General features: G+C 48.6%; 3 protein-coding genes across 8 annotated transcripts in view; 1 reads left to right on the top strand and 2 right to left on the bottom strand.

The window, feature by feature from the left end:
- UNC5A (unc-5 netrin receptor A) overlaps positions 1 to 1,404 on the top strand; it is a 61,809-nt gene extending 60,405 nt beyond the window's left edge. For both annotated transcript variants that reach the window (XM_027035305.2, XM_027035324.2), the window contains one exon: positions 212 to 1,404. In XM_027035305.2, the coding sequence (XP_026891106.1) occupies positions 212 to 377 (166 nt within the window). In that variant the 3' untranslated portion in view covers positions 378 to 1,404. The remainder of the gene's footprint in view (positions 1 to 211) is intronic.
- On the bottom strand, positions 670 to 23,679 carry HK3 (hexokinase 3). Its single transcript, XM_027035282.2, has 19 exons — positions 18,492 to 23,679; positions 14,737 to 14,858; positions 11,314 to 11,476; positions 10,956 to 11,110; positions 10,750 to 10,869; positions 10,565 to 10,660; positions 9,545 to 9,644; positions 9,280 to 9,463; positions 8,678 to 8,833; positions 8,300 to 8,533; positions 7,630 to 7,925; positions 7,379 to 7,518; positions 7,180 to 7,299; positions 4,673 to 4,768; positions 4,389 to 4,488; positions 2,440 to 2,623; positions 2,184 to 2,339; positions 1,785 to 2,018; positions 670 to 1,697 (listed from the first exon to the last, which is right to left on the bottom strand). The coding sequence occupies exons 1-19, from the start codon at positions 18,550 to 18,552 to the stop codon at positions 1,553 to 1,555; spliced, it is 2,862 nt and encodes a 953-aa protein (XP_026891083.2). The 5' UTR covers positions 18,553 to 23,679; the 3' UTR covers positions 670 to 1,552.
- Positions 23,680 to 24,558: 879 nt separating this feature from the next.
- UIMC1 (ubiquitin interaction motif containing 1) overlaps positions 24,559 to 27,965 on the bottom strand; it is a 115,595-nt gene continuing 112,188 nt past the window's right edge. For all 5 annotated transcript variants that reach the window (XM_027035336.2, XM_053226160.1, XM_053226157.1 and 2 more), the window contains 3 exons: positions 26,709 to 26,772; positions 25,613 to 25,655; positions 24,559 to 25,058 (listed from right to left, as the gene is read on the bottom strand). In XM_027035336.2, coding sequence (XP_026891137.1) covers positions 24,848 to 25,058; positions 25,613 to 25,655; positions 26,709 to 26,772 — 318 coding nt within the window. In that variant the 3' untranslated portion in view covers positions 24,559 to 24,847. The remainder of the gene's footprint in view (positions 25,059 to 25,612; positions 25,656 to 26,708; positions 26,773 to 27,965) is intronic.

Here is a 27,965-nt window from a genome sequence, read left to right as displayed (position 1 = left end):
CCACCTGCAGTCCATCCTGGTGGGATAGGATGGGTGGGGTGGACAGGAAGCTCTGTGGGCCTTGCACCCCATCCACCAGCACCCAGGGTGGTCGGTGCACTTGGTCGAGGGGAGGTCCTGCCCTTGGGTGGGCTGAGGGACAGGAGGGTACAGCCTGGGGTAAGGCAGGGCGCTGACTGGCTCCTGTCCCCCCTCCCCACCCCCTCCACAGCCATCTCAGCTTCTTTGCCTCCAAGCCCAGCCCCACAGCCATGATCCTCAACCTGTGGGAGGCGCGGCACTTCCCCAACGGCAACCTCAGCCAGCTGGCTGCAGCAGTAGCCGGACTGGGCCAGCCAGACGCTGGCCTCTTCACGGTGTCAGAGGCGGAGTGCTGAGGCCAGCCAGGCCTACAACGCCTACACTCTCACCAGCTTTGGCACCCACCAGGGACGGACAGATGCCAGACGGGGCCCTTCCCCCATGCTCAGGGGGAGCTGTGTGGACAGGCCCCCTCCTGGCAGACACTGTCCCTTAACACTGGCCCTTCAGACCCTGCCTACACTTCTGCCCCTCCAAGGCCTGCCTGGCCAGGCTGGCACTGCCACCTGCTCTGACCATGCCCTGGCCTCTGGGGCCCACCCAGGGTGGACAGTGCCTAGAGCCCAAGCCAGGCCCAGCCCATCTGTGTGTGTGTATGTGCGTGTGATGCTACCTCTCCTCCTGCCCCTGGCCAGGAGGCCGCATACACACGGGCATGCGCGCACACGCTGGGCTCGGGACATGGCCCCCAGAGCTCCTGCCTGAGCTGGACCTTATGCAAACATTTCTGTGCCTGCCAGGTAGGGGCACATCTGAGGGGCCTGGCTTCAAGCCTGTTAGATTGAGGGCCACAGCTGGACAAGGGGCGGCCCCTGGGTTCAGGCACACGACCACCGCACGGGCATGTGCCCATGCATGTCTCGTGTTCTCATCTCACATACTCCCCCTCTCACACACACACACACACACGCTCATCTCATGCTGTACACCTGGAGGCCACTCACGTCTCTCACACCCAGTATCAGTCCACATCTGCCTCTCACATGCTGCCCTTCTCCCACCCACCCAGGGACACCCAATGGCTCCTCCCTGATCTTCCCCCTACCCCCAGCCTGGAGGAGCCCTGCCCAACAGGGCATGTGAATATGCAATGGGAGTCCCGGGCTGGACAATGGCAAGTGTGCGTGCCGTGGCGTGCCCGCTCCTGGGGCTGGCCGGTTCCCCCATGCGGGGTCTGTTGTGTGAAGCTCGTGCCCTGACTCTGTCTTAAGTGCATTCGTGCACTTACACTTGGCCTTATGTACACAGCCTTGCCCGGCCGCCGGGGTGCGTAGGGATTTTAGCGGACGTGAATGTAAATAAATTATATATATATATTGCTAACCCAAGTGCTACTTCTCTCTGAGAAAGCCAGAGATCAAGGCTAGTGGCCACAGAATGGCCACATTTGGGCTATTCTGGGAGTCCTGGGTAGCTGGGGACAGGTAGGACCTGGGCCCTGGTCCAGCAAGGGTAGTTCCTGGAGACTTCTTCAAACATGGTCCATCTGGGCAAGGCGACAGGCAACCGCAGTGACCAGGGCTGCACCTTTGCCAGACCCATCTTCTGACTGCAGGAAGGTGACCGCACAGCGAGGGGCTAGCTCCCTGACTGTGGCTGCCACCAGGCCGGAGAAGCTGTGAAGGAGAGGGGCTGAGGTAAGACCAGGCCAGCCAGACCCCAGCCAACCATGCCTCCCTGCTCAGCCCAGCACCCAGACTCACTGGGGGTGCAGCTTGTAGAGGGTCCCATCCACCCCCACGGATACAGTCAACTCTTCTAGGCCCCGGTTCTCACGGATCTTCTCCACCACAGCAGCCACACCCGCCCCACAGAGCTGGGCAGCCCGCTGAGACACAGCCTGGCACACCTCCAGAACAATCAGGGCATCATCTGAGGTCAGGGGCAGTCCCAGATCCTCCAGGATGGCTCGGACCTGCCTCAGAGCCAGGCTGTCACTGAGGAAAGAAAGGAAGAAAGCACAGAGAGCCAGAGTCCTGCATTAGCTTTCCCACCTCATGACATCTCCATCCTCTGGAATGGACCTCCCACCAACCAAAATTTTACCCAAAGCGGATAGATTCCTTTGGGAGGTGGAAGGAGGCAATGCAGGCCTCAGGTACCTTTCAATCTCAGAGAGAAACTTGGTCTTGAAGATGTCCCTGGTCTGAAGGCGCTGGGTCTGCTGGCCCCGGAAGAGAACTCCAAGGCTGGTCAAATGCAAGAGAATGTGGCGGACGATCTCCCCAAGGTACATGCCACTGATCATCTTCTCAAAACTGCAAGAAAGCATAGGTGCACAAAGGTCAGGAGACCCCCACCTGCTACCATAACCAGTGCCAGCCACCACCAGCCACCTCTTTCCAACCCAGCCCATACCTCTGCTTGCCAGGGTTGATGGATGCCTGGTCCACATTTGCATCAAAGCAGGTTCTGAGCAAGCCCAGAGAGCCATCATCCCCAAAGGCTCCCCACTCCATATTGATGCACATGTGGCCTGAATCCCCAGCCACACTTGCCACATTCCGAAGTTCCTCCATGTAGCAGGCATTAGTGCCAGTTCCTGCAGAGAGGCCAGACAGGGTGGAAGCCATTTACTGACATGGATAAGACTCCTCTGAACCCTTCCCAGACTGAGATGGCAAAATTTGGGTTCATGTCTTACCTCTCCATTTCCCCACACTCACAACCTGTGCCAGATCCTGATATGCCTTCCTTCCTGACATTCCTTCTGAAGACCCTGGAGCATCAAGGCCTCTGGGCCTCCACTACTTTCCGTACAAGCACCACCATCACTGTATCTTCCATGCTACCCTAGACCACCCCTGGGAGATATGTGAGGGAGCCTCCCAACCCCTGCTGCCTGCAACTGAGAGGCCCAATCTCCCTACACTGGCTTTCCACATCTTTAGTGAAACCAGCAGATTCTGGCTGGGAACCGGGGACATAGGAATCAAGACATGAGGAGCCCTACAGTGGCCAAAGGTTGGGCAGTAAGCAGCTAACTCTGATAGTGCCTGTATGTACCCAGGTAGAAGTGCAAATAAGAGCATCATGGGAGCCTTAAGCACCACTGAGTCTTCCTGCCTAGAGGGTCAGGAAAAGCTACAGAGAGGAAATGATGTTTGGATTTTACCTTAAAGCCAAGAAGCACAGAAAGGAAAGGCATTCTAGGCAGAGGGCATACTCTGGGTAAAGACATCCCCTCCCTCTCCCCCAATACATGGTCAGCTCTAGGCAGGTGGTCTCCTTGTCAGCCCCACCTGGAATTCCTCTGACTAGTTGTTTATTCACATAGCAATCTGGGCACACCTCTCCTGAGCATCTCTCCATGCTAGGTTCTATTTTCAAGAAGCTCCTAGTTTAAAGGAGGCTACTACATACCTCCTTCTCTGGGAGACTACCCAAAGAGCTGTGGGAGCCCTCCTCCCCTGCCTAGACAACCCTCTCTCTTCAAGTCCCATTCATGTTGGGATCACTTCCTTTCTGATCTTGGCCTTGTCACCCTGATGTGTAGAGTCCGATTAAGCTCTCTCTGACTGCCACATGCTGTTCTGGGCTCAATTCCCACTAAATGGTCAGTTGTTTGTTTGTTTTAAAGTTTGTTTTTTTTTTTTTTCATTTAAGTAATCTCTACACCCCACATGGGACTTTAACTCACGATCCTGAGATCAAGAGTGACATGCTCCTCTGACAGCCAGCCAGGCACCCCATGGTCAGTTTTGAGAAGACAGGTATTTCCCCTGTCTTTATGTGGTTTCCTGACCTTTCATCCAGGCCCTATCTGGCCAGAGGAGAAATGCTTAATAAAGACTTAGGATCTTGGACTACCTGAAGGACCCCCACAGCTCATTCTGTGTCCTCCACCCACAGCCTCTACTCAGTTCCAAGCACTGTATATGTACCATGAGCTAAGCATTGTCCCACACTTTGTTGCCTCTTGTTTCATCCTCATGACCCTTGAGACAGGCATTATCTCCATCTTAGAAGGAAACTGAGTCTCTGGTGATTTGGCCAAGGTCATACAGATAGAAGTGGCAGAGCTAGTATTTCCACCCAAATCTGTATGACTCTAAAGCTCAGAGTCATTTAACTGAAGGGCAAACTGAGGCTCAGAGAGCTTAAATGACTGTGAATCAGTAGCTGAGCTGGGCTAAACAACCAAAATTTAGACACCCAGTCCAAATGAGTGTTGCAGGGCCTAGTTGGGTCAGGCAGGAAAGATGCCACATCCCCAAGACCAGGGGAGTGTCCAACCTGAGGAATCAACAGGAAGCAATGAATTAACACCAGGCAGTAGGAGCACAAAAAAGCAGGGCCCTCCTCACCAACGATGAGGCCGACCTCACAACGGGGATCCTCATAGCCACAGGACATCATGGTCCCCACCGTGTCATTGACAATGGCAACCACATTCAGCTTCACTGCCTGCACACAAAAGGATGCTGCTAGTTGCTGGGCAACGTGGTCGTCACGGCAACCAGCGCTGGACCCAAAGGTCTCTACTGCAGAGAGCCACCCACTCCACCCCCCTGGGTCAGGAAGCAAGGGACCCTTTGCTCCCTTCAAGGCCTGCCACAGCCCCAAGCATCCCTAGAGGCAGACTCCTCACCTGTTTTCGCCCAATGGCTTCCCGCAGCAGACACACAACATCTTGGCCCTCACAGTCTGATGCATTGAAACCCTTTGTCCAGTTTAGGAGGATGCCCTAGGGTGGGACCAAGGTGGGGCAGGAAGGTGAAGGCCCCTTGGAATCTCACTCACCCTCCCCAAAGCCTGCATCCCATTAGAAGCATACGATTTCCCCTCTCCCCAAACAGGATCCCATACCCACTCTGCCATATGGTTGAAGGCCTTGCCCTCTGCCCCTCCTAACTCTCCAGGGGCCTTCCTGTGTAAAGAAAGCTATTAATAACCATCTGACCTATGTCTTCTATTATTAGTGCCAGAATGCTCAGATGGTCTGAGAGTCTGGATGTTTTAAGACAGCTGCCCAGAAGGAACGGCCCTTCATAATTGGGTTAGGAATGAACCGAGCTGATAAAATGAGTGCTATGTATGAGAAGAGGGAGGACACAGAAGGCTCAGGGGTCCAAATGACAGAAAATTCTGCTCTTTCAGAAAGAACTAGCAAGAGTCACTTGAGATGAAGGAAATTGAGGAATTAGGGATAGAGCCGTGTCCATAGCAGATACACTTGTGTGTTCCAGATATGAGTGCAGGACAAATGGAAAAGCCAGAATCCAGACACCTGGGCAGAATGGGAGGAGACAAGACAGATAGGCCTTTATTGTGAGAAATTGGCCTTAAATTGTGAACTTAGTGATGGGCTTGGCAGCGTAGAACTATTCATTTCTAAGTGTGCTTCCTCTGAGGGTGGGGGCAGGAGGAGTTAGCCTACTGCTATTAGAAAATGGCAGCTCTGCCCAAAGTATGAGCATGCAGAGCAGCTATGAAAATCTTTGGGGCAGGGGATTTTAGAACTATTAACCGACATTTCCCCCAACAATATTTCCTTTTATCCTTTTTCCTATATAACCACAGCCAGACTGTTCTATGCTCATTGTATTGAAACCAGAAACCAGAGAGTGAGAGGGCAAATGAGGAGGAGGGTTAATGTGGGGAAGACAGATCATTAGTAGCAGCAAAACTTCCCTGCTCCCAGACAAGAGAAAGACCCCTGGTCTGGGGAAGGGGTGCTGGGTGTGAGGGACTGAAGTTTTGGAGTTTCCTGAGAAAGGTGTCCTATGCCTTTTCCTGGGCCATTCCCCTGTGTGGGAAGGGAGGAGACAGTAGAGATTGGAGTGACCTGACAGCAGAGGAGGTCTCTGTCCTCCTTCCCCTTGGAGGGGAAGGTGAGTTGTCAAGGAAGGTGTCAAGAACCAAGACAGGAAGTGGCAGAGAGTCCACATAGCTGGGGCCTGGGCATCTCCTGACTTCCCCGAGTATCTGCACGTACACAACAAAGGATGCTGTGCAGTTGGGAGCGACCCCTACCTGGGGAAGGAGGTCCCCAAATTGATTATCATTAAGTTATCACTCCTCAAAAGAATGTGGGCTCAACACAGAAATTAAGTTCAGTTCTAGAAAATGAATAGGACCTCGTTTGTTGTTGCATGCCTGATTTTGCATCCTGAGTCCCACCTTCTTCTCACACCTTACAAGGAATAATCAAACAGTGCCAGGGTGCTTAGCCTAGAGTGGAGGAGACCAGCAGACAGACAGTGCTGAATGCTCAATTCCAAAGGGCCACTGTGTGAAAGAAAGCAAAATACAGAGGCAGGTGTCTGAGAGAGGTCAGAGCTGGAGCAGAGGTGAAACCTGCACAAAGGCTGGGTGGAGAAGAGAAAGCAGAGCTTTTTCAGTGAGCACAGGTGTGGAAGAATGTGGTGGGCAACTTTAGGGGCAGCAAGCTCCTGATCACAGGAGGCTTTCTGGCAGAAGTTGGGGTTGTTGAGGAGGAGACTCCTGGGAACTTGGACCAGAGGTCTGGGAGGAGCTGTCTCCATGACAGGCCTCAGATGTATGCACTGAGAAGTCCAGCATTCTTGTTGAAGGACATGCAGAGGTGGATGCTTAGTGGGTGCTGTGTCTAGTTCTGTGCTGCTCTGCCATTCCAGTCAGGCACCCAACACCAAGCCAGGGCACAGCAAGGCCAGGAAGGGGAGACATTCAAAGAAACTGGACAACACAGCCGCTTGAAATACAGGAACAAATGCTCTTCCCTGCAGGTCCCCTAGATCGGTACACCAGGGCTGTGGGGGAGACAGTCAGTGTGTCCCCTCATCAGCCCTGATCTGGGCCTACACTGCTCCCGAGTGCCCAGACCTAACCTGGCTCCACTTTCCTGCCCATTGGCAGCCCCCAGGGGTATCCATGATCTTTTCCACCTCAGGCCTCTTTATAGCCCTAGATTCCAGGCCACACCTCCTCCACCTGCACGCACCATATCCAGGGAAACTGGGACTAAGTGCTGGCCCAGCACAGCAGTGCTTCTGCCCACCCCTAGCTCCAGCCCAGGATACCTGAAGCCCTCTCCCAGGTCTCCTGCCCATTTCATGAAGGGGATGAGGGTGGAAAGCCCTTGGGGATGGTTTCTCCTGGCCCTCCCTCCCTCACCTGATCCAGGCCAAGCTGCCTGCATGGGAAGGAGAAGGTGAAACCCAGGGGGAGGCTCTGCCCACTCAGGCCTTGCTTCTGCTGGAAGTCCACAATGCAGTCCACAATGTGGTCGAAGAGCTGAGATACGGGGCAAGTCAGAGGGTGGTCCCATCCTGGCTCTTCCCCATTCTTGACATCAGGTCCAAGCTGTGAGTACCTGCTGTCCAGAGCCCTGGGCCACACACTCTGGGATGGAGTAGACCTGGCTGGTGATCTGCACACCTCCTGCAGTTACACGTACCAGGAGGACCCGGAAGTTGGTGCCCCCAAGGTCCAGGGCCAGGAAGTCCCCACGCTCTGTGGGACAGAGACCCTCAGTGCCAGGACAAAGCTGGTGGTTCGACTTCAGCACATGCTATGACCTCCAGGAACCCATAACCCAGCCCCACACTTAGGCCAGGTCCTCACCACTGCCATCAGGCGTGGCCCGTACATAAGTGGGCAGCATTCGGAGAGATGAGGCCTCCCCTTGGAGCCCCTTGGCCATGGCCTCCTGCATCTGTGCCTGCACTGCTGCCAGCTGTTCACGGTTCAACCGGAATGGTGCCAGGGTCTCTTCCAGCAGGCGTCGGTGAGCAGCCAGGCGGGCAGCCACAGCAGTCACCATTGCCACGCCCCGGCCGCCCCCGTCCACAGAGGGAATGAAGGAGACGTCACATTCAGGGACCAGGAGCATCACGGTCTCCTGCAGGATGCTGAGGAAACTACACAGACACATAGCAAGCATACCTGGCTTGGCACCTGAACCTGAACCCCAGGGCTTGCTGAAGCCCTGAGCCCCATCACTCCAGATCCCTTCAATTCTAAATCCATCTGTGAACCAACCGTATGCCCAGTGTCTCCATTGCTCCCAGTGCCCCCAGAGACCCCTCCCTTGCACACCCAAAGAGAAGCATCTTTTCTCTCCCATGACTTCTTCTGGCTTCCCTTAGTCCCCATCTGACCTCACTCTGCTTGAGTGCCACTTGTACCCACTGCCTGGCACCCATGCTACCACAGAGTACCCTCTGGGTCTCTATGGAAAACACACACATGTTCTTGCTACCTGCTCACACAGGATTGTGTGTTTTTCCCATACCTGGGATGTCGCTCAAACACTCGGCCTCCGGTGGCCACAGCGATCTGAAGCATCTGCTGCTCCCGGCTGTGTTGGAGGCGGGAGAGAACAGCAGCCAGGGCAGCAGCACAGAGCCGGGCAGCCCGAGTAAACACGGCTGTGCACACGTACCGCACAAGCTCAGCATCCGAGGCTCCCACGCTCAGGCCCAAGTCCTGCAGGATAGCATGCACACGGGCTGCCCCGGCCAAGGGGCTGGAGGGACACAGCGTACTGGGACTCAATAGCCTGGAAGCTCCCTACCCACCCCCAGCCCCAGAGCTACCTGGGGGACAGAGCATCCTTCCCTCTCCCAAGCCAAGAAGCCCCTGTCTAAGCCCACTCACTTTCCCTACTTACTCCTCCATCTCAGTCACATGCTGTAGGAGAATGCTGCCTCGGCTCAGCAGGGCAGGGGAGGTGCAGCCGCCAAAGAGGGCTCCTCGCTGGGCCAGGTGAGCCAACACAAGCCTCACCAGTTCACCCAGGTACAAGCCCCCAATCATCTTCTCAAACCTATAGGTAGGAAGTATGGCTGGACAGAGCCTTTCTTAAGCCCTCAGCCCACCTGGCCCCACCTCTAAGAGCCCCAAAAGAAGGATCATTTTCTTTAGGGTCCCTAGACTGGAGGTTCTAGAAGCAAATGGCCTTCCAGGAGATAGGTGGGTGCTTATCCAGATTTTGCTGCCCCCTCTGGCTTAAGTTGGGTTCAGAGGGGCTCCTGGAGGGTGGCAGGACCCAAAAGAGGGCAGGGAACACCTGTCAGGAATAAGGGAGGGCTAAGTGTTGAAAACTCTGGGTTCTAGAATCTTAAGCCCTTAATTCTTTGAGCCTGGCCAGGGCCCCCCAGGTTGCAACCTGGAAACCCTATGAGCAAGCAAGAGGGAGGGTCCTGAGTTCAGGGATAGCAGTGAGGAAGGGAGCAGAAGAATGGTAAGCTCTAGAGCAGAAGATCAGGCCACCTTTGGGCACCAGGATTCAGGGACTCTCGGTCCAAGGCATGGTCAAATGTGGTCAGCACTGGTCCCAGGGCTTCATCATCGCCGAAGGAGCCCCACTCAACGCTGACGCAGACACGACCCCGGTCCTCATCCAGCACCGCCACATGCCTTGCCTCCTCCATGTAACATGCATTGGTGCCAGTGTCTGGCAGGGATGACTCCATCAGGACCTGCCCATCAGGTAGCTGTGCCCTCTACCCATCATCACAAATGGCCCACGGCTCACCTACAACAAGCCCGACCTCACAAGGCCCAACCCCTGGCTCGCAGCCCATCATGGTGCCCACTGTGTCATTCACCACGGCAACCACATCGATGTTGTAGGCCTGGACAATGGAGAGGGCAGAGGTCAGGGCTCTACCTATGTAGGTAGAGTCGGGAACCGGGGGAATGGGCAAGCCTAGGGCCTTGGTTTGACGGAGGGGTCCTGGCTTTGATGGAGGTTCTCAGAGTCCATGAAATATGTGTGCTCATGCCCACACATATATTCTAGGCCATCCCACCTAGAGGATTTTCCTCCCATTCCACACTTCCCCTTGGCTCTTCCACCCCCAGCTCGGGTCCTGGGACTCTCAAAGGCTTCAACCTCAGCCATCACCCCCAGAACACCAGCACTCCCCACAGGACCAAGATGAGGGTGAGCAAGCATGGCATCTGGAAAACTGCACTGTTGGCACCTGGCTTGCTCATCCTTATCTTGGCCTGACTTCCCAAGCCTGCTCCTCCCAGCCCTGACTACCATCCACTAGCACCACTGTATTTAGTCACATGAATTCAGATCCACCTTTCTCAGGCATCCAGGCTTTTGCACATACTCTTCTCTGAAACCAGACCTTCCACCCCAGGCCTAGCTTATACACCTGGAGAATTCCTCCTTCAAATCCCTGCCCAGGTCCTGGTGTACCTTTCCCAGTGCTACCGGAGTCATTGGAACCACCTCCTTGACAGGGACAATCTTTTGTCAAAATGCTTTCCCACTAGACTGTGAAGTCCTTGAGGACAGGGTCAAGTCTTTTCATCCTTGTTTTCTCCTACAGTCCTGAAAATTTTTTGACCTTTCCTAGCCTCAGCCTCCTTACCTGTAAAATGGGAATGGTAGCAACATTCACCCCAGAGTTAAACTGGATAAAGGATATAAACAGGAAAGGAAAGCAGGCCTTCCCAGGAGCACAGGCACAGCCTATGTATGCTGGGCCCAGGCCCAGGCCACACAAGCTGCCCTCCCATTGCCCTTGCCTCTACTCACCCCCTGCCTCTTGATGGCATCTCGTAGTAACTGGACCACATCGTGGCCTTCCACACCACTGCACCTAAAACCTTTGGTCCAGGAAATGAGGGTGCTCTGGGGGCAGGAAAGCTGGGTCACTCCCCAGCAACCTTCATAGGGTTGTGGTTCCTCCACCCAATGTTCCCATGCCCACTCTGCCTCACCCTGTCCAGTCCTGTCTGGTGACAAGGGAAGGAGAAGCTGAACCCAAGCTGCAGATCCTGAGTGCTCACAGGGAATGCATCCAGGAACTCAGACAGGCAGTGGGCAGCAAAGTCAAAGAGCTGTGGAACAGGTTGGGGGCTCAGATCTGCCCACCAGAGCCCTGGCCACCCAGCCAAGCCCCAGAGACTGGGCAGTGACCTCTCACCTGCTGACCAGGACCCAGCATCACCTCTGGGGGGATCACAAACTCCTGGCTCCGGGGCTCCATCCTGTGTCCTTCAGTGCCCATCAGGGTCACCCACAGAACACGCAGTGAGGCCCCTGTGGCCCCCAGCTCCAGCACCAAAAAATCTCCTTGCTCTGGGGCAGAAAGGTCACAGAAAGGCATGAGCTGGCAAGACAAGCCCTCTGCCTCCCAGAAACATCCCCAAGGACTGTAAAGTCTCATTAAGAGAGCTTAGAGTTGGGAACCTTAATGGAAAGAGGGATAAGGAACTTCTCCCTTCCCCAGATCAGAACACTCTCCCCAGGCCTGCCCACCCATCTTAGTCTATGTCACCCACCAGTGCCATGTGGGGTGGACCCCACATATGTGGGCAGCATCCGGACAGTGGAAGCAGGGCTGGCCTGCCCCCCTAGTGCCTGCTCCATAGAGCCCAGGAGGCTGGTTTGGATCTGCTGCAGCTGTGTCTGTGTTACCTTGAATTGCTGTAGGCATTCCAGCACCTGGGGAGAAACAGGCTAACATCTGGGCAAGAGCCCTGTTAACCTAGCCAAGCTCTCTCACTCCAATCAGGACTGTCCTGCCTGGCTCACACCTCCTCTTCTTGCCAGTACAGACCAGCACCTCCCTTAACTTTCCCAGAAGCTGACTAGAGCCCTTCCTGAGCTCTTTCTGAGCCTTGCTGTCTCCCCAACACCTGCTCAGCCCCACTCCTCACCTCTTCACATCCCTTGGCTCTCTTTTATAGCCTGCAGCTTACACTACATTCCTGCATTCTTAGAAGGTTCCTTCTTAGAGGGGAGACCCACACACTTCCTCCTCCTGCTCCATTCTCTGGTAGCTCCTTCTCAGATCCCTGTGTCCCCTGCCCCTTCCGCTTCTTTCAATTCAGGGTTTAGTGAGGCCTCTCTCCTGTCGTACCCCTGACTCACTCTGGCTCCCCAATATCCAGAGGTGAGCTGCTCAGTGAATTGTCATTGAATGAGCAAATGAACAAAATGTGTGAATGAATCTCAAGTTCAGGTTCTTAATCCATTTGATTCTGGAACCTAAGTAAGCCTGGCCCAGGAAAATTTGGAGGCTACACCATGGAGGACAATTGGCCATCAGTCATCAGCCATCAGTCAGCCATCCTTCCCACAGACATCGATAGAGCCCCTACTACATGCCCAACACTATTCTAAGCACTATATGTTGCATAACCAGCTGAGTTCTGTTCTTGTGAAGCTCAGATTTCAGCACAGATGCAGAAAATAAGCAAATAAACATATATTCTGGTAGAAATGGTAGATTTTTTTTTAAGGCAGGAATAGAAGTTTGAGAGTGACCAGGGAGGAAGAGGTATTTTTGGATATTGGTCTGGGAAGTTCTCCCTGAGGAGGTGACCTAAATGAAGGAAGAGAACAAGCCATTTGAAGATCTGGAGAAGAGGATAAAGGGATTTTCTTCAGAGTGAGGGGATGAATTGGGGGGAAGGCTGGGCTAAGGATGAATCAAAGTGATGGGAGGGGTAGGCAGGCAAAAAGCAGAGAATAGGACACTCCAGGTTCTTCTCCATCAGGCTACTGTGGGGGAGTTTAAGAGGACCCCAGTACCTCATCTGTATGTGGAAACCTCCCCCAGATGACTCTCCGGCCTGTCCTTCAAAGAGACACCAGCAGGGGCGCCTGGGTGGCTCAGTCGGTTGAGCATCCGACTTCAGCTCAGGTCACGATCTCACGGTTCGTGAGTTCCAGCCCCGCGTCAGTATCTGGGCTGATGGCTCAGAGCCTGGAGCCTGCTTCCGATTCTGTGTCTCCCTCTCTCTCTGCCCCTCCCCCATTCATGCTCTGTGTCTCTCTGTCTCAAAAATAAATAAACATTAAAAAAAATTAAAAAAAAAAAAAAAAAGAGACACCAGGAGCCCTCCTAGGTTTGCTGGAGAGTCCCAACCTGTGACTCTATTTTCTAGTCTCCTGGCCTGAGCCTTTTCCAGGTCTTCACCACCTGTCCCACAAGAATTCCATTCCAGTGCCCCACGCTGGACCCATATCTGTAAAGTAACCACCAGGCATATGAATAAGGAGGCAGGGAGAGCCAAGGAGGAAAGGATGTTCAGTGAGGGAGATGCAGGCGAGTTGCTCCCACCTCTGCTTAAGAAGAGAATGGAAAACAGATTCCTAAGGAGGCAAATGATCCTACCTGGAGTGCCAGATGTTCAGTTCCGTGTTTACATTATAGGGGATGCTTCTAGCAGCCATGTACACTAGGAGGGGTTGTTCATGTGTTACAAATGATGAAACTGAAGCTCAGAGAGGGATAGTCATCTGCGTAACCCAAGCAGCTATTAAGGGACAGAGTGGGATTTGAGCCCAGAACTGACCGAAGAGGGGTTTCCATATGAATGTGAAACCTTATAAAAACTAGCAATTTCACCTCAAAAGAACTCAAAGCTGATGAAGGTTGCAGTGAAGAAACTCCAAAGGATGAGAAAACTTACATCTGAGTCCTTGTTCTGCCACTTCCTGGCTGTGTGGCCCTGGAATATGGCCAAGAGAATAATAATACTCAGAAGGCCTGAGTCCCCCATGCCAGGGGCCATGTCATTGCTCACTTCTGTGGCCCAGCCATGAGTTGTGTACTAGGGAAACGTTGATAGCATGGTCTGGAGCAGAGACTGGACAAAGGTGAAGTGGGAGCATGAAATGCAGTGAGGGGTGATGCCCTCACAGTTTAGGCAACAAGCCAAGTCCAGCAGATGTCAGAATAAGCTAGAAAACTAAAGAAACTGCAGGGAACAACTCAAGAACCCTTTCACGGAGGCCTCCTATGTGCAGGTCCTTTATCTCCATTAGTTCACTTAATCCTCCAAGGGGGTGAGAGGATTAGACTTTATTTTCCTCCATTTTACTGATGAGGAAACAGACTAACAGATATGAAATGACTTACACAAGTGTTTCCTGCTTGACGGTGTGATATGCAAGGGTTTCTAAATCTTGGTCAAGATGACAGAAAAGAAGGGTGCCTGAGTGGCTTGGTTAGTTAAGTGTCTGACTCTTGGTTTCAGCTTGGGTAATGATCTATGGTTTGTGAGTTTGAGCTCCGAGTCCAGCTCTGCTTGCAATTCTCTCTACACCCCTCTCGCTGCCCCTCCCCCACTTGCTCTCTCTGTCTCTGTCTCTCTCAAAATAAATAAACTTAAAAAAAAAGACAGATGACAGAAAAGAGAAACTCAGTCTGAGCTAACCTGAGGCTTATGGACTATGCTGCAGAATAACCTCTACATTGAGTTCAGCCCTGCAATCATCTCTGTGTGCCTGATTGCAGTGGCCATGTTGGAGGGAGGGAGACATGCAGGAGTAACTAAAGAAATAGGAGAAGGAAGTGCCTTAAGAATGCAACTTTCTACCAGAAAACCCCAAGATGGTCCTTTCTAGACTATGCCAACCCATCAGGGCAGGGACAGCGCCTATGTAGCAAGGTGGCAAAAGTAATGCCTTTGGAACTGAAACACCTCAGCTGAAGGTCCTGTTTAGCTCAACTAAAACTCAAATCACTTCACCTCTCTAAGTCCCCTCTTCCTCAGCTGTAAGATGAAAAGATAATCCCCACCTTGCTGTTGTGTGGAGCCACAGAAGAGGTAGTTACCAGATCAGATCTGAAAGGCTTGGTTAACTAGAAAGGGCTGCATGGCTGTGAGCCCATGGCCCCACTGCATATTCAGCTGATCCTGCCCTTGACAGCCTTGAATAGGCATGAGACAGAAACCCAGTGCTGCACTTACCAGCTCAGAGCTGTCTGAGGGGCAAGGCAAGCCCTTCTGGGAGCAGCTAGGAACTCCTTCCCTTTGCTGCAACCCTACTGCCCCAATGGATTCCATGTGTTTCCACAATGGGGGGCGGCCACCTATAGAAGGAAAAGGACAGCCCTCATGAACCACACACTCTGCAAACCCTCAGAGGCCATGGACCTTAACTTTCTTCCTTCTTAAGGGGTCTGGGAAGAAAGCTGTGTGCAGAGCTCAGAACCTCTGACCATCAACGGATCCTTTGGTAATCAACCAGAAGGCCTTCATTTTCCAGAAGCATGTATATTAACAGAGCATTAGGAAGACTGATTTCTAATCCCAATGCCATTTATTCATTCTGTCATTTATGTACATTTACAATTCCTGATGGCTACTGTGCCAAATGTTGGGGTACAAAGGAGATGTAGCCTTTGGCCTCAGGGATTTCAGAGCCTTACCAACAATCATAATACAGTTGACATGGGCAGTAACAGACATGGACCTGCTACTGTGCTTGGGATTTCAGGGATGTTCCAGAGGTTTGGAACAAAGGGTGTGTGGTAAGGAGGGGCCAAAGACTTGCTGGAGAAGCAGGCAGGCTGGACTAAGAATGGCCTTTATGCCTAGCTAAGGCATGCAGATTTCATCTTTTTTTTTTTTAAAGTTTATTTTAAGAAAGAGAAAGAGAGGGTGAGTGGAGGAGGGGCAGAGAGAGGGAGAGAGAGAGAATCCCAAGCAGGCTCTGCACTGTCAGCACAGAGCCCAATGTGGAGCTCAGTCTCACGAACCGTGAGGTCATGACCTGAGCCCAAATCAAGAGTTGGACACTTAACCGACTAAGCCACCCAGGTGCCCAGCAAACTTCATCTTGAAGGGAGATCTAAACAGGGATGGGTTCGCGCTTTAGAAAGGGGTTCCACTAGTGACACAACTTCGGGCAGGTCATTTCTGACTTCTTTGAAATTCAGTTTTTTCATCTGTAAAATGGGAGGAAATATCTACCATCTACCTTCACAAGGTTCTTGTAAGAATTGAATGGAGTAAGACAGAAAATGCTTTGAGGGGCGCCTGGGTGGCTCAATCAGTTAGGCATCTGACTTTAGCTCAGGTCATGATCTAACGGTTTGTGAGTTCAAGTCCTGCATTGGGCTCTGTGCTGACAGCTTGGAGCCTGGAGTCTGCTTTGGATTCTGTGTCTCCCTCTCTCTGCCCCTCTCCCAGTCACGCTCTATCTCTCTCAAAAATAAGTACACATTAAAATAAATAAATAAATAAATAAATAAATAAATAAATAAAGTTAGTTTTGGGATTTTTTTTTCCTTCAGGAAATTTAATGTGTAACACAAACATCAGCTCATGGGTGGGTTTTGGAAGTATAGTGATGCAGAATGGAAACAGCCCAGTGCTCAGAGTCGAGGACCCAGCTCTTCACAAAGCAGCAGCACCAGGTCTCTAATCTGGAGGCCTAATTTTCTTCATCTGCCAAATGGGGACCAATATATGTCAAAGGGCTATGTGGCGCAAATGAAATAATGAGAGCAAAAGAACCTTGCTCAGGGTGTGCCTTCAGATTTATTTAGATGAATCTGAATTGAAACTCTATGAGCCTCAATCTCCTCTTCTATGACAGGACAAAAATTCAGTTCTTGTGAGGATTAAAGGAGTTAATGAATCTGAAAGCCCTTTGCACACTGTAAAGGACTGTAGAGATGTTTGGTACTTTGCTAATTCAAGCTAGAGGTGGTATTGGTGTTCCAAGAAGTTCCCAAGGGAGCTTTTGGTGATTCAGGTGCCTTTCAGGGTTAAGAAAAAGGGAAAATGCAGTGGAGGCCCCAAGATGAGCAGAAGGCATCTGTCCACTGAATTACTCTACCTCTCTTCCTATAACAGCAAAACTTCAGGAAAGATACTTTTCCATCCCTGCAACCCCTCCCCATCTTCCACCCCCATGATGCCCATGAATTTGCCCTCCTACTGATCACCTAGGATCTCCTGACTGCCCAATCCCAACCTTTTCCTCAGTCCCCACCCTTACTGTCCTCTCTCAGTCATGCAAAGCCATGAGCATTCTTTTCACTGTAAAATTCTCTTGTCCCTTGGCTTTGACAGCCAGTCTTTCCTGGGCCTCCTTCCTGAGTCTCTCATAGTCTTCATAACTTCTTCTCTCCTCTCCCCTTAAACAACACCCCCCTCTCCTAGTTTCTGGCCATAGCCCTCTTCCCCACACTCCCTTTGTATCATCTGCAAGGTTTGATTGAGGCCTATGTGCAAAGGCTCCTAAATCTACCCCTGTCCTGAACCAAATCCCAAATTCTAATGGTCTGTTAGACATTACTGTCCAGATGATAGAGAGGCTCCTCAAACTCAATAGTCAAAGACACATTCATTTTCTCCTTCACCTTTCCCTATGAAACTCTTCCTGTCCTCCACATTGGCTGGAGGCATTAAGGTTGCTCACTCTCACAGCTATTCAGGTGTCTGTCTACATCCTTGACCCTCACTTCCTCTATGCAATCAGGTTTTACGCTGAAAGAGCTAAAAATGGAAAGAGTTCTCCCATGTATCCCCTCCTCCTGGTTCCCACTGCCATTGCCCAGACCCTATTCCCATCTGATTATTCCAACAACCTTCTAACTGATACTTCTGCTCCAATTTGTATATCTCCCTGCCCTACCAACTACCAACATATCACCAGACTATGCAAAAATGCCATTTCCCAGCCCTATCTCCCTTTAGGAGGTAAACCTTCACATTTTGGTGTTCCCACTGCAGGAAAAAAAAAAAAAAAGTCTAAAACTCTTTATCACAGCATTGCAGGCCCCAAGCTTCCTCTCTTGCTACTCCCACTCATAGTCCAGCCACACTTACTACAAGCTTCACCCTATCTCCTGCTGTCCAGCCTTCATTCACAGTATTCCTTGACTCTGGAAGTACTGTGTCTGAGTCATTTACATCTTCAGCCCAGCACAAGATTTGGCATAGGTAGGTGCTAATACAGCTTTGAAAAATTTGGGGGTTGGGGGTGGGGTCCTTATTTGGAGAACTAAGAAATGTTTTTTAGTTTCCTCAAAGTAACATATACCTATTTCCTCAAAGTAACATATTTCCTCAAAGTAACATATACCTAATTTCCAAAATCTGTCAAATGGGAATGTTAACTCCACGTATGTTACAAGTTTGTTTCAAGAATAAAATGGGATAACTAAGGCAATTATAATCTTAGTAAAGGGCCAAGGGTTACACACGGGGTGAGCTTTCACTCCCCTTTTGAGGCTCAGCTAACTCAAACATTCATTCACTCACTCCCAGCTAATTCAATCATATATTCACTCTCTTACTCATTCACGCTTCTGTTTGATATCTATTCCATATTTCTACATGCCAAAGACTGTGAAGATTCCCCTCAATAAATCTCAGTGTTTACACTCCCAGTAAATGTATCCCTGTTTCTCTTCCAGCTGAGCCCAGTGGGGAGGGACATTTCTTCCACATCCCTAGATTCCCAGAACCCAGCCAGGGTCTGCACATGTTTGAGTAACTGTTGGCCTCTTAGCTTAACTCAGCTGAATCAGCTACATGAGGTGAGACTTCCTTCTGAAAAGTATCCACGGATCCCTGCCAAGGATGGGAGCTACCACTGAGGACATCTGGCTTAGTCGTTCCAGCCTCCACTCCCCTAGCATGGGCCAAGCTGGAGAGATGAGGACAAGGGACTGGGGCTAAAGCAAGCAGGAATTAGAAGAGGCTCTTACCTGGGAGAAGCAGTTGGTCACTTTCCTCGGGCGTCAGCTCTTCTCTCTCAATGTGAGGCATCCCACTGAACTGTGAAATGAAACTCACAAGTCACCTGAGTTGTAATGTCCCACCCTCTTCCTTGGCCACCACTAACTGAACATCAGTTAATTCAGGAAGGTGCACTTCCTTCTGAGTCTGCCTTAAGAGAAGCCCAGCACAGGCAGGGCTATGGTGCAAACTTAAGCAAGATGAAGCAGGAAACTGGAGCCCTGAACTAGGTCAAGGACCCTGGGACATCCCCTCTGTAATGCTGGGAGCTCCGTCCACTTTACAAACACTCAGAGTCTGAGTTTTGAGTTGATGGCTTACCCCTGGAAAGATGGAAGAGCCTAGCATGAGAAATGTACAGTACAATAGACAATTTTCCAAAATGTAGTACTGGGGCAGATGGGTAGCTCAGTCAGTTGTGTCAACTCTTGATTTCAGCCTCAGTTGTGATCTCCAGACTCGTGGGATCGAGCCCTCCATTGGGCTCTGCACTGGCAGCATGGAGTCTGCATAGGATTCTTTCTTTCCCTCTCTCTGCCTCTCCCCAACTCACACACACACTCTCTCTCAAAATAAATAAATCAACATTAAAATGTTGAAGTACTAATGTGCAAGAGGCAATGTGGGAACACAAGAGGAAGAGACTAACTCTGTTCTAGAGTGTGCAGGGCAAGTTGAGAAAGCTAAGCCTTGAAGGAAGAATAGCAGTATGCTGGCAGAGGTGATCCTTGACAAAGAGAAGATCATGTACAAAATCACGAAGCACAAGGCACCTTCATGGAATGGGATGCAGCTCCAAAGACCTAAAGAAGATATGTGTAGGTGGGGATATATAATGGGAAAGGTGGCAGCCAGACTGTAGAGTCTATCCTTGAATTGGTAGGCCAAGGGGTGGGGGGGAGAAAGTAGGTTCATACCTTGGGTCTTCTCTACCAGAAAGGAAATGGGAATCTCAGGCTGCAGTACAGCTGTTGGCCACAAAGCTGTTTTTGCCCAAATTGGTCTTCTTGAATACATAGAACCTTGGGGTATCACTATGACCACTCCTATGGTCTGAATATCTGTATCCCTCCAAATTCTTATGTTGCAAACCTAATGCCCAAGGTGAAGATATGAGATGGGGCCTTTGGAAGATTAGTCATAAGGGCAGAGCCCTAATGAATGGGATCATTGCCCTCATAAAAGAGGCCCTACAGAGCATCTTTGCCCCTTCTGTCATGAGAGGATATGAGAAGTTGGCAGTCTGCAACCTGGAAAAGGGCCCTCACTCAACCATGCTTGATCTGAGACTTCAGTATACAGACTAATAAATTTCTGTTGTTTATATACCAATCTGTGGTATTTTGTTATAGAAGTCTGAACAGGCTAAGACACCCACCAAGACAGGAGACCAGACATACTGCACCAATTTTCATTTCTGAGAAATTGGTAAGCAGAAATTTTAAAACTCTGGTCTACCTCAACAGCAGTAACCCTACCATTATCTACAGATAGAACATGGCCTCCACGTGACACCAGGGTGGAGACCAGGGATGATGGCTCTTGTATTAGTTTTGGCTAGATTAGTGCCAATCAGACACATGGGCTCTGAAAAGCAGGGAAACTGGGGGTGGGGTCAGGAGGACAGAGTGGCCATCACCCACAGCATAACATCCTGCCTAGCCTAGGGCTCTAGTCTCTCTCAGCTTAGTTTAGTTGGAAGAGAATATGGAACTGAATGTGATTCATGCTGACAGCCAGAGTCCAGTCTTCTGGGCCAGCATGAGGATATGTTCCTAACAAGTAATGCCAAAACTCTTCATCCATGTTTCCGGAAGTCCTGTGTCTATTTCCCCAATACCCTAGGCAGAGTGTCGGGGAAGTTCTGTGTCAGGGCCTATAGAGGGTGGAGGTTGCTTGAGCTTGAGGTCTGTGAGCAGCTGTGACAGTCCTGGCTATAGCAGAGGCATAGTAGTAGCCAGCAGTTCTCTTTGGACGCCAGATGACCACTGACCAACAAGAAGGACAAATCCTGACAAGACTCTCTCATAGCACCCTTAGTACCAATCTCCAGCTGTCCAGGAGGAACCGAGGGATGGGAATTGGTGGTCAGGTCATTGAAAGGTGGGCTGCAGCCAGGGCTGGGCTAGGAGCTAGGCTCTCCCTACTCGGAGCTGTTCATAGTCTTGCTTTTCACAGCTGACAGCGCCCAGCAGCCAGGCACACAGGCTCAGTAAATTCCCCACCATTCCTTCCACACCCTTTACTCCAGGTGTGCCTTGCAGACTTCCTACACGCATCAAGCTGCTTCTTGCTGTTAAGTCTTTGTTCATGCTGGTCTATCTGGAATAACCTCCCCCTTTGCCCTCTCTAGCCTTGTCACCAAATTTTTCCTATCCTTTATACTTCACGGGTGCCTGGGTAGCTCAGTCAGTTAAGCGTCTCTTAATTTTGGCTCAGGTCATGATCCGAGTCATGGATCATGCTTGGAATTCTCTTTCTCTCCCCCTCTGCAGCTCCCCTGCTCTAAGTAAATAAACATTTAAAAAAATTATATTTGAGTCATCACCAATGCTGTGGAGCCTTTCCTGAGAAGCAACTCTTGGCCCTGACCCCAGCTGAGTGTGGTCTATTGATCTCAGGGTCTTGGATTGGCTTATATCATTGCATTGACAACAGTCTATTAAAATAATGTTTGTCTTTCCCCACGGACTCCCAAGAAAATGTTCCTTATTCATCTTCGGAATCCCACGGCCCAGGTTCTAGACCTGACATGTAATAGGTATCAGTTAATTTGTGTTAAATTGAAGAGCTACAACTTCAGTAGTACAGGGCTTTTGAAACTGAGAGTTTCGAAATAACCTCTTCCTGCTTTCCTGGTGCATATAGCTTCAGCAGCCTTTCCACTCTGGGCTTATATATTCTTCTATCTTCCCACTGGTATACCCTCCACTTAGTATCTGCCTTCTCCTCAGTCCAATTTCTAAATCAACTTAGGGCCAAAGCTGCTCTGCCTCACAGGTGAGAATGAGCCCATCCAAACTTAAAACTTCCATTGAGTTTTGGGACTCAAGTGGGAGGTAGGAGGTGGTGAAGTACACAGAACATTAGCTCTAGTGTCAGGCACATGGGTTAGAATCCCATCCCATTTAGCTGTATGATTTTAGGCAAATCTCTTCACTTCTCTGAGCCTAAATTTTCCATGCATAAAACATGGAGACTAATTTTTCCATAGGATTTGCCTCAGGTTGGGTTTCCCCAGAGGCAGACCTAATTTGAGTGCAAATATCTTAACTGGGAAGTGATCCAGGCCAGGGCTAGGATGAGGGTGATCCATGTGAGGTGTGCCTAGCTACAAAAGGTAAAGAGGCCCTCTTACCTTCATGTAAGTGCCAACTCTGTCCTTACATGAACCCAAAGCAAGGGCCCCTCACTCTAGTCCCAGCCCTGATCCAGGAAGTGCTGGCAGGGGAACTGGAAGTGAGGTAGGAAGGAAAAGAAAAGCAATTGAATGTACATAACTAAGTTGCTGCTGGCAGCTAGTGAGGCTCAGTCCCACAGAGGAACTCTGTGAGAACTCTGGTGGAGAATGCACCCACCTAACAGGTAAGGAAGCTCAAGTATTTATCCCCCAGCTTCCACCTTTCACTGGTTGAGGACTGCCTCAGGGGCCTAAGTCCTGGCATCCCAGCCGGTGCCAATACAAAGCTAGAGAAGTGCTAATGCAGAGAGTTGCAAATTCTTGCAACAGGTTACTGTGGGTATGTAATAGAATGTTGAGTGCCCAGGGGAAATGGGCAAGGCACAGCCTCTGCTAGAGGATGAAAGGCTGTTGTAAGGGATGAAATGAAATTACACAACCACAATGCCTAACATGGAGTAGTTCTCTTTCCCAATTTATGGTAATAGCTTACGAAGTTCATGGAGCTTTCCAGCTCTCCAAGAATTGGCAACACCAGCAGAACATCTGCTTCCCACCTTTCAGGAGAAGAAAAAAAAAGAAAAGAAAAAAGAAAAACCCATGGGTCCTGGGTGAGCTCTAAATGCCCAGGGACCCAAGCCTGTTGTGGAAGGCTGGTGGTTGTTGAAGCTAAGACAGTCAAGAGCTCACTCCTCAAATAACTGACTCCTTTCGCATCTGCACCCCACCTCTAGCTTCTTTTACTTCTCACCCTAACACTACTTATGACATACAAAACCAGCATCACATTAATAACTGCTGCCATTTACTTCTCATCTTCTATGCGACACATACTGTGCCTTTATATACATTATCTTATTCCTTAGAACACTGTTAAGTATGATTTCCCCATTTTATGGACAAGGAAACTGGGTCTCAGAGGGAAACATATCAGAGAAAGGGGTTCAGACTCAGACTGATGTGATACTCTTTCCACTGACTTTTTGTCTCTTCATTGTCTCACTAACGCCTCTCTCATGGGACCATGGGCACAGGGGGAATAAAATAAATGAGCAGACTTTACCAAAGATAGGGATGGTAGAGTGTAGGGAGGGGGTAAGGAGTAAGGTCATGAAGGGCACTGGGGAGATGGATGTTTTCCCCTGACTAGCAAGTAAGCCTATTGGTCCTGGTCCTACTGACCCATATTCGCCCCAACAATTTGCCACTGACCCATGTTCTGGGGAAACTGCTCAATTTTAAGCTAAAAAATTCACTTTCTAGAATCAGCCTTTTCTCTTCTCTTTAGGAAGAGAGAGAAACATATTACCCCACTTATAATGCTCTACCCTCCAATAAATTGCCAGTAAATGAGACTAGTGAGGATTAAGTTGATGGGACATAATAAACTACTTTTTGTTAGAAGGAAAACAAGAAAATAATCAATACTAGAGTAAAAATACAGCATTTTCTTTAGGACTGAAGATGACGGGCACTGTGGTCTCACTGCCAAGGACAAAAAGTGGCTTTATTTATTTCTCTGAGCCTTTGTTTCCTTATCTGAAAATTAGGGAGGGTAATACCTACCTCATAGAGTTGCTGTGAGGATTAAATGAAAGTACATACATTGCCTAAGCCACAATAGTTCCTCAAAAAACACCTATTACCTTACGTGATGCTGGCCACAATGTCCGTGCCACCCAACACCAAAACATGGAATAAATAGTGTGCATACCATGCTGCCTTCTTTTAACTCAAAGAGCTTGTGTGCAAACGCTCAGGCAGGAAACAATGCCTTAAAGGCCTTTGCTGTGCCTTCCATCCTAGCTATCTCTGAATCTCCAGTCTAACACACCCTTCATTTTCATCTTTTTTAAAACCAAGGAAAAGGTAACTTTGAACTTGATAAATCAGAAGTTAGGAGAGTCTGAGTGGTGTCCCTATTTACCCTGTCCCAGGGCCCATTCCTGGACAGCAGCCACCTCCCACAGTCTTTTATTACATCTCCAAATCAGGTTGGGCCAAAGCTAGCTTTCTTAACATCCTTGTTTGGTCATCTCCCACAGGTAGTTGCTTCTGCCATTCGACATCCTCTTATCTTTGGAGTCTGCAAGTACACTGAAGACAGACCGCATCTCTGTTCTGCACCGAAAGCTCCTGGGCAATGTGGTAAAAAATGCGCACTCCTCTACTAATACACTGAAATAGAAGTTATTTCCTATTGCTGCTATGACCTTTGACAGGAAGAGAACCAATCTGTTTTAACAGATATCCCTGGCATCCCCACTGGTTAATCTAGGAAGAAAAATAATTTTGCATAGGAGCTACTAACAGAGCATTCAATTCCTCAAAGGTCCTATGCTCTGGCTGAGAATTCTTAACTAGGTGAGGCAGCAAGATGAAGCGGTAGGTCACCGAATGGTAGGGACAGCAAAATAAGAGGTAGGATCTGATGCCTTGGCACCTTCCACAATGATGTCAGAAAAGGTCAAGGAAGTAACCACACAATGCTTAGAATTGCACACTACACATTCAGTGAATATCGGCAGTATGTCAAAGACCAGTAATGGAATTAATTTGGAAACATGTAATTTAGGAGTCTCAGAACTAGCTCCACATTTAAATATTCCCAACCCAAATCCAGTAACACAGAGGAAAAAAAAGTAAAATCTCCATCTTATTGAAATAATATTTCATACAAACATAGATAAATATATTTAAATTTTCTTTTAACTATAAGTGAATCCAGATTGTTATAAAACAGAATACTATACACAATGTCTGTATAGCTTATAGAAAACATCAAAACGAGAATGCTGAGTGGGTGCTGGTGGTGAAACCTGTAGGGCCAAAACTTGCTCAACAATGAAATAGGGGCCACTAAGGCTTAATGACCATGGCCCACCCCTATCGCTAATGGTTTTGTGAACTCTGGACCCTAGAAATTCAGAGTTTTCTCCTTCTTCCTTTGCCTGCTTTGGCCCGTGTCCGGCTACCTGGCCGGACAGTAAGTTGCTTTTTAAAGTCCACTAAGCAATCTGTGGCTTCTGAAATGGAAACAAAAGACTTGATGGGAGATTCATTTAAGTCAAGATGTGCAGGGGATCTCTGCATCTCTCTGCTGCAGCCTGCCTCTTCCATCCCTAGCGAGGGCACCCTAGAGAGAAGGGGAAAAAATTCAGAATTCAATATATACCTACTAATAAGCACTAAGTATATATCAATGCATTGTACCAGGGGCTTTTACATACATTATCAGTTCATATAATCTTTGTAATAATCCAACCAGATAACTACTATCATTCCCTTTTTGCAGATGAGGACACTGGGTAAATTATAAACCCAAAGCCACACAGATAGTGAGAGAATGAGAATTCAGACCCAAATTCCCATTTTTTTTTTAATTTTTTTTTTTTTTTACCAAATTCCCAAACTTCTTGAAATCTAAGTCAGAAGACTACGGTTGGGAGGGAAGAATAAGTCATAGCTCTTGCTCTGCCTGTTTTTATGCCATGAAATTGAACTAGCCATCCAATTCTTAGCCAAGATATATTGGGGGCTGAGGGAAGGATCACAGAGAGAGGTCACACAGTTCCATGGTGATTTCTACCTTCAATGGTTTGAATATCACATTATCCACGGAACCCAGGACCAGGCCTACACTTTTTTAGAACTGCTCACAGTCATATTTCAATGTACACCCCAATTCACCTGAGGCCTCCTGTTTCTTTAGACTTGGTCTTTATTTCTGCATCTGTAATAAGAGAGAAAAAGTAGTAATGCTGTTAAAAGTGTTGTAATCATACTACTTCTCACTGCTCATGTGCTTCCTATTTTCTGGGCACTGCTTTTCATCAGTCTTATCCAGGTAGTTCAGATCCCCAAGCCTCAGACCAATGGAATGTTAGTATTAGCATCCAATAGACTCAGCTGCAGAAGTATCGAGGTGAACACTTTTGAATGAACAACCTCTGAATAATCTACTTCAAATCTGGACTTGAGGTACAAGGAGTTGCCAAGGGAACTCTGCCACCTGCAGAGATTCAGAACATGCTGATCTAGAGGCAGCAGGGCGTAGGGCTTGGAGAGGCTGCCTTTTTATAGTCATCATGAGGCAAAACAGATTTATTTGTGAGAATGAACTACCAGAACTAGAAGGTAGGCAAATCTCCCCAGGCTTAAGCAAAAGCTCCTCTTCCATCTACATCTAGTGAATTTTAACAATAGCAACAAATAACAATAATAATAATAGCAGCTAACATTTACCAAGAGCCTACTTATGCCAGAGAATTTGTTTGGAGCTTTACTAGATATAATCCTTACAATCTATGAAGTTGGTATTACTAACTTTATGCAATGCTCTTAACCAATCCACTCTACTGCTCCATAAATACTAGGTACAAAGAGAGAGTTACTTCCTATAATCCCTCAGGAGCATAGATTGGGACACAAAACTAAAAGTGACACATAAATAATGCACAAAACATTAGAAGGAGGAAGAAATGTCTACATGTCTGGTTTTCCAAGATTGTTCCTTTAGAAGGTATTTAGGGCTGTGTCATTCCTCTATGATTTGGATTTTTTTTTTTTCCCACTCAACAGGCTTTATAAAGCCTGAAATGAAACACATGATGAACAAGACAGGGTGTGTCCTCATCTTCTTTAGGGAGATACAACTTAGAGTCTAAAAGGCTGGCTGATTGGGTCAAATGTATACCCACATAACTCCAACAAACAATGAGTTCTCAGTGGCTATTTTTACTGGGCCTTTGACAGAAGCCCAGAAAATTGGTCCTGAAGTCTTCACCTGCAGTCTTCTGCTCAGACTGTTCCAAGAGACTGAGGAGTCGGCCTTCACTGCGTTTTTTTTCCTGTGACAGAGAAAAACAGATGAAAGAGTTATCTCATGGCAGAGAGTCTAAAATACAACCTCCTTAGCCCAGATCACACCTGTCTCCAGGAGAGAAGGAATGTGGGACACAGCTCTAGGAAAGTCTTTTGCTTTCTAATAAACGGGGTACACAAGTAAAAACACAAACTGTGATGATGAACAGAATACATCTTTATGCCAAGAATATTATCCAAGAATGGATACCAGAGTCAAAGCAAATTATTCCACCAAGATCATATTAAAGAACAGTAGCCTTTGACCATGATAGATTTGGAGAGATTTAAAATAGAAAATAATAGTTTCACGGTAGCCTCTAGGGATAGTGATGCCAGAAGAATAAACAGGCTCTACAATATAAGCATTTACCTATAATCCCCAACTCCAAATCACTACCTCAAAATCACCCCATTGATATAGGAGAGTCCCTTTCTTTTGTCATGATAGATAATGGCTCTTCACCTTAGTGTGCAGTGACTGCTAAGTTAGTAAACATAGAATATGGAGCTGCTGCTTTATCTTTGATCTCTAAGCCAAGACTTGCTCTTGCTGATCTAATTGCAAAGCCCAGAAAGCACATTCATCTTCCCAGTAACTAGTGGCCAGACCTCACAGCTTCCTAAGATCAGGCTCACAAGGTGTTAAACAGAGTTGATCTCAAATATGCTCCTGGCAGTGGGGATATGACTGGATATCCTTTCAAGAGAAGAATTTGGTGATATGTTTCAACAGATTTTAAAATGTTTATATCCATTCCCCTAGGAGTTCCACTTCAGGAAATCTATTCTAGGAAACAGTAAGTGGTACACAGATTAATGTTTTAAATACAATCTTGTAATACAAAAGAATTGGGAAGAACCTAAATGCCCAATATGTGAATGGTTATGTGACTTCTGTGTGATGTACGTTTTAAGAGTAATTTAAAAAAAAGTTTGAAAATAAACCCAGGAAGGTGTTTATGCTACAATGTTATGTAGACACACACACACACATACACATATATATGTGCATATATAGTGTGGTCTCACTTACATGAAATATGCATAAAAAAAAAGACTGAAAAAATTGGCCAAAATACTAAAAGTTGTTATCTCTGAGTAGCTAAATTATGGGTAATAATTTCTTAATTTCTCCTGATTCTTCATATTTTTTTGAACTGCCTATATTTCCTACAAG

This window comes from Acinonyx jubatus, chromosome A1, assembly GCF_027475565.1.
Source record: "Acinonyx jubatus isolate Ajub_Pintada_27869175 chromosome A1, VMU_Ajub_asm_v1.0, whole genome shotgun sequence".
In the NCBI taxonomy this organism is placed as follows: Eukaryota; Metazoa; Chordata; class Mammalia; order Carnivora; family Felidae; genus Acinonyx; species Acinonyx jubatus.
The sequence above is the reverse complement of the archived record's forward strand: the minus strand, read 5'-3'. Positions and strand labels throughout refer to the sequence as shown.

Excerpts from the sequence above, each read along its gene's own strand:
- HK3 (XM_027035282.2), bottom strand. The coding sequence starts at position 18,552 with ATGCCTCACATTGAGAGAGAAGAGCTGACGCCCGAGGAAAGTGACCAA. Across the intron at positions 14,859-18,491 it reads TGACCAACTGCTTCTCCCAG|GTGGCCGCCCCCCATTGTGG; the intron begins GTAAGAGCCTCT and ends TTCCTTCTATAG. Across the intron at positions 7,519-7,629 it reads GGCCACGCCTGATGGCAGTG|AGCGTGGGGACTTCCTGGCC; the intron begins GTGAGGACCTGG and ends TCTGTCCCACAG.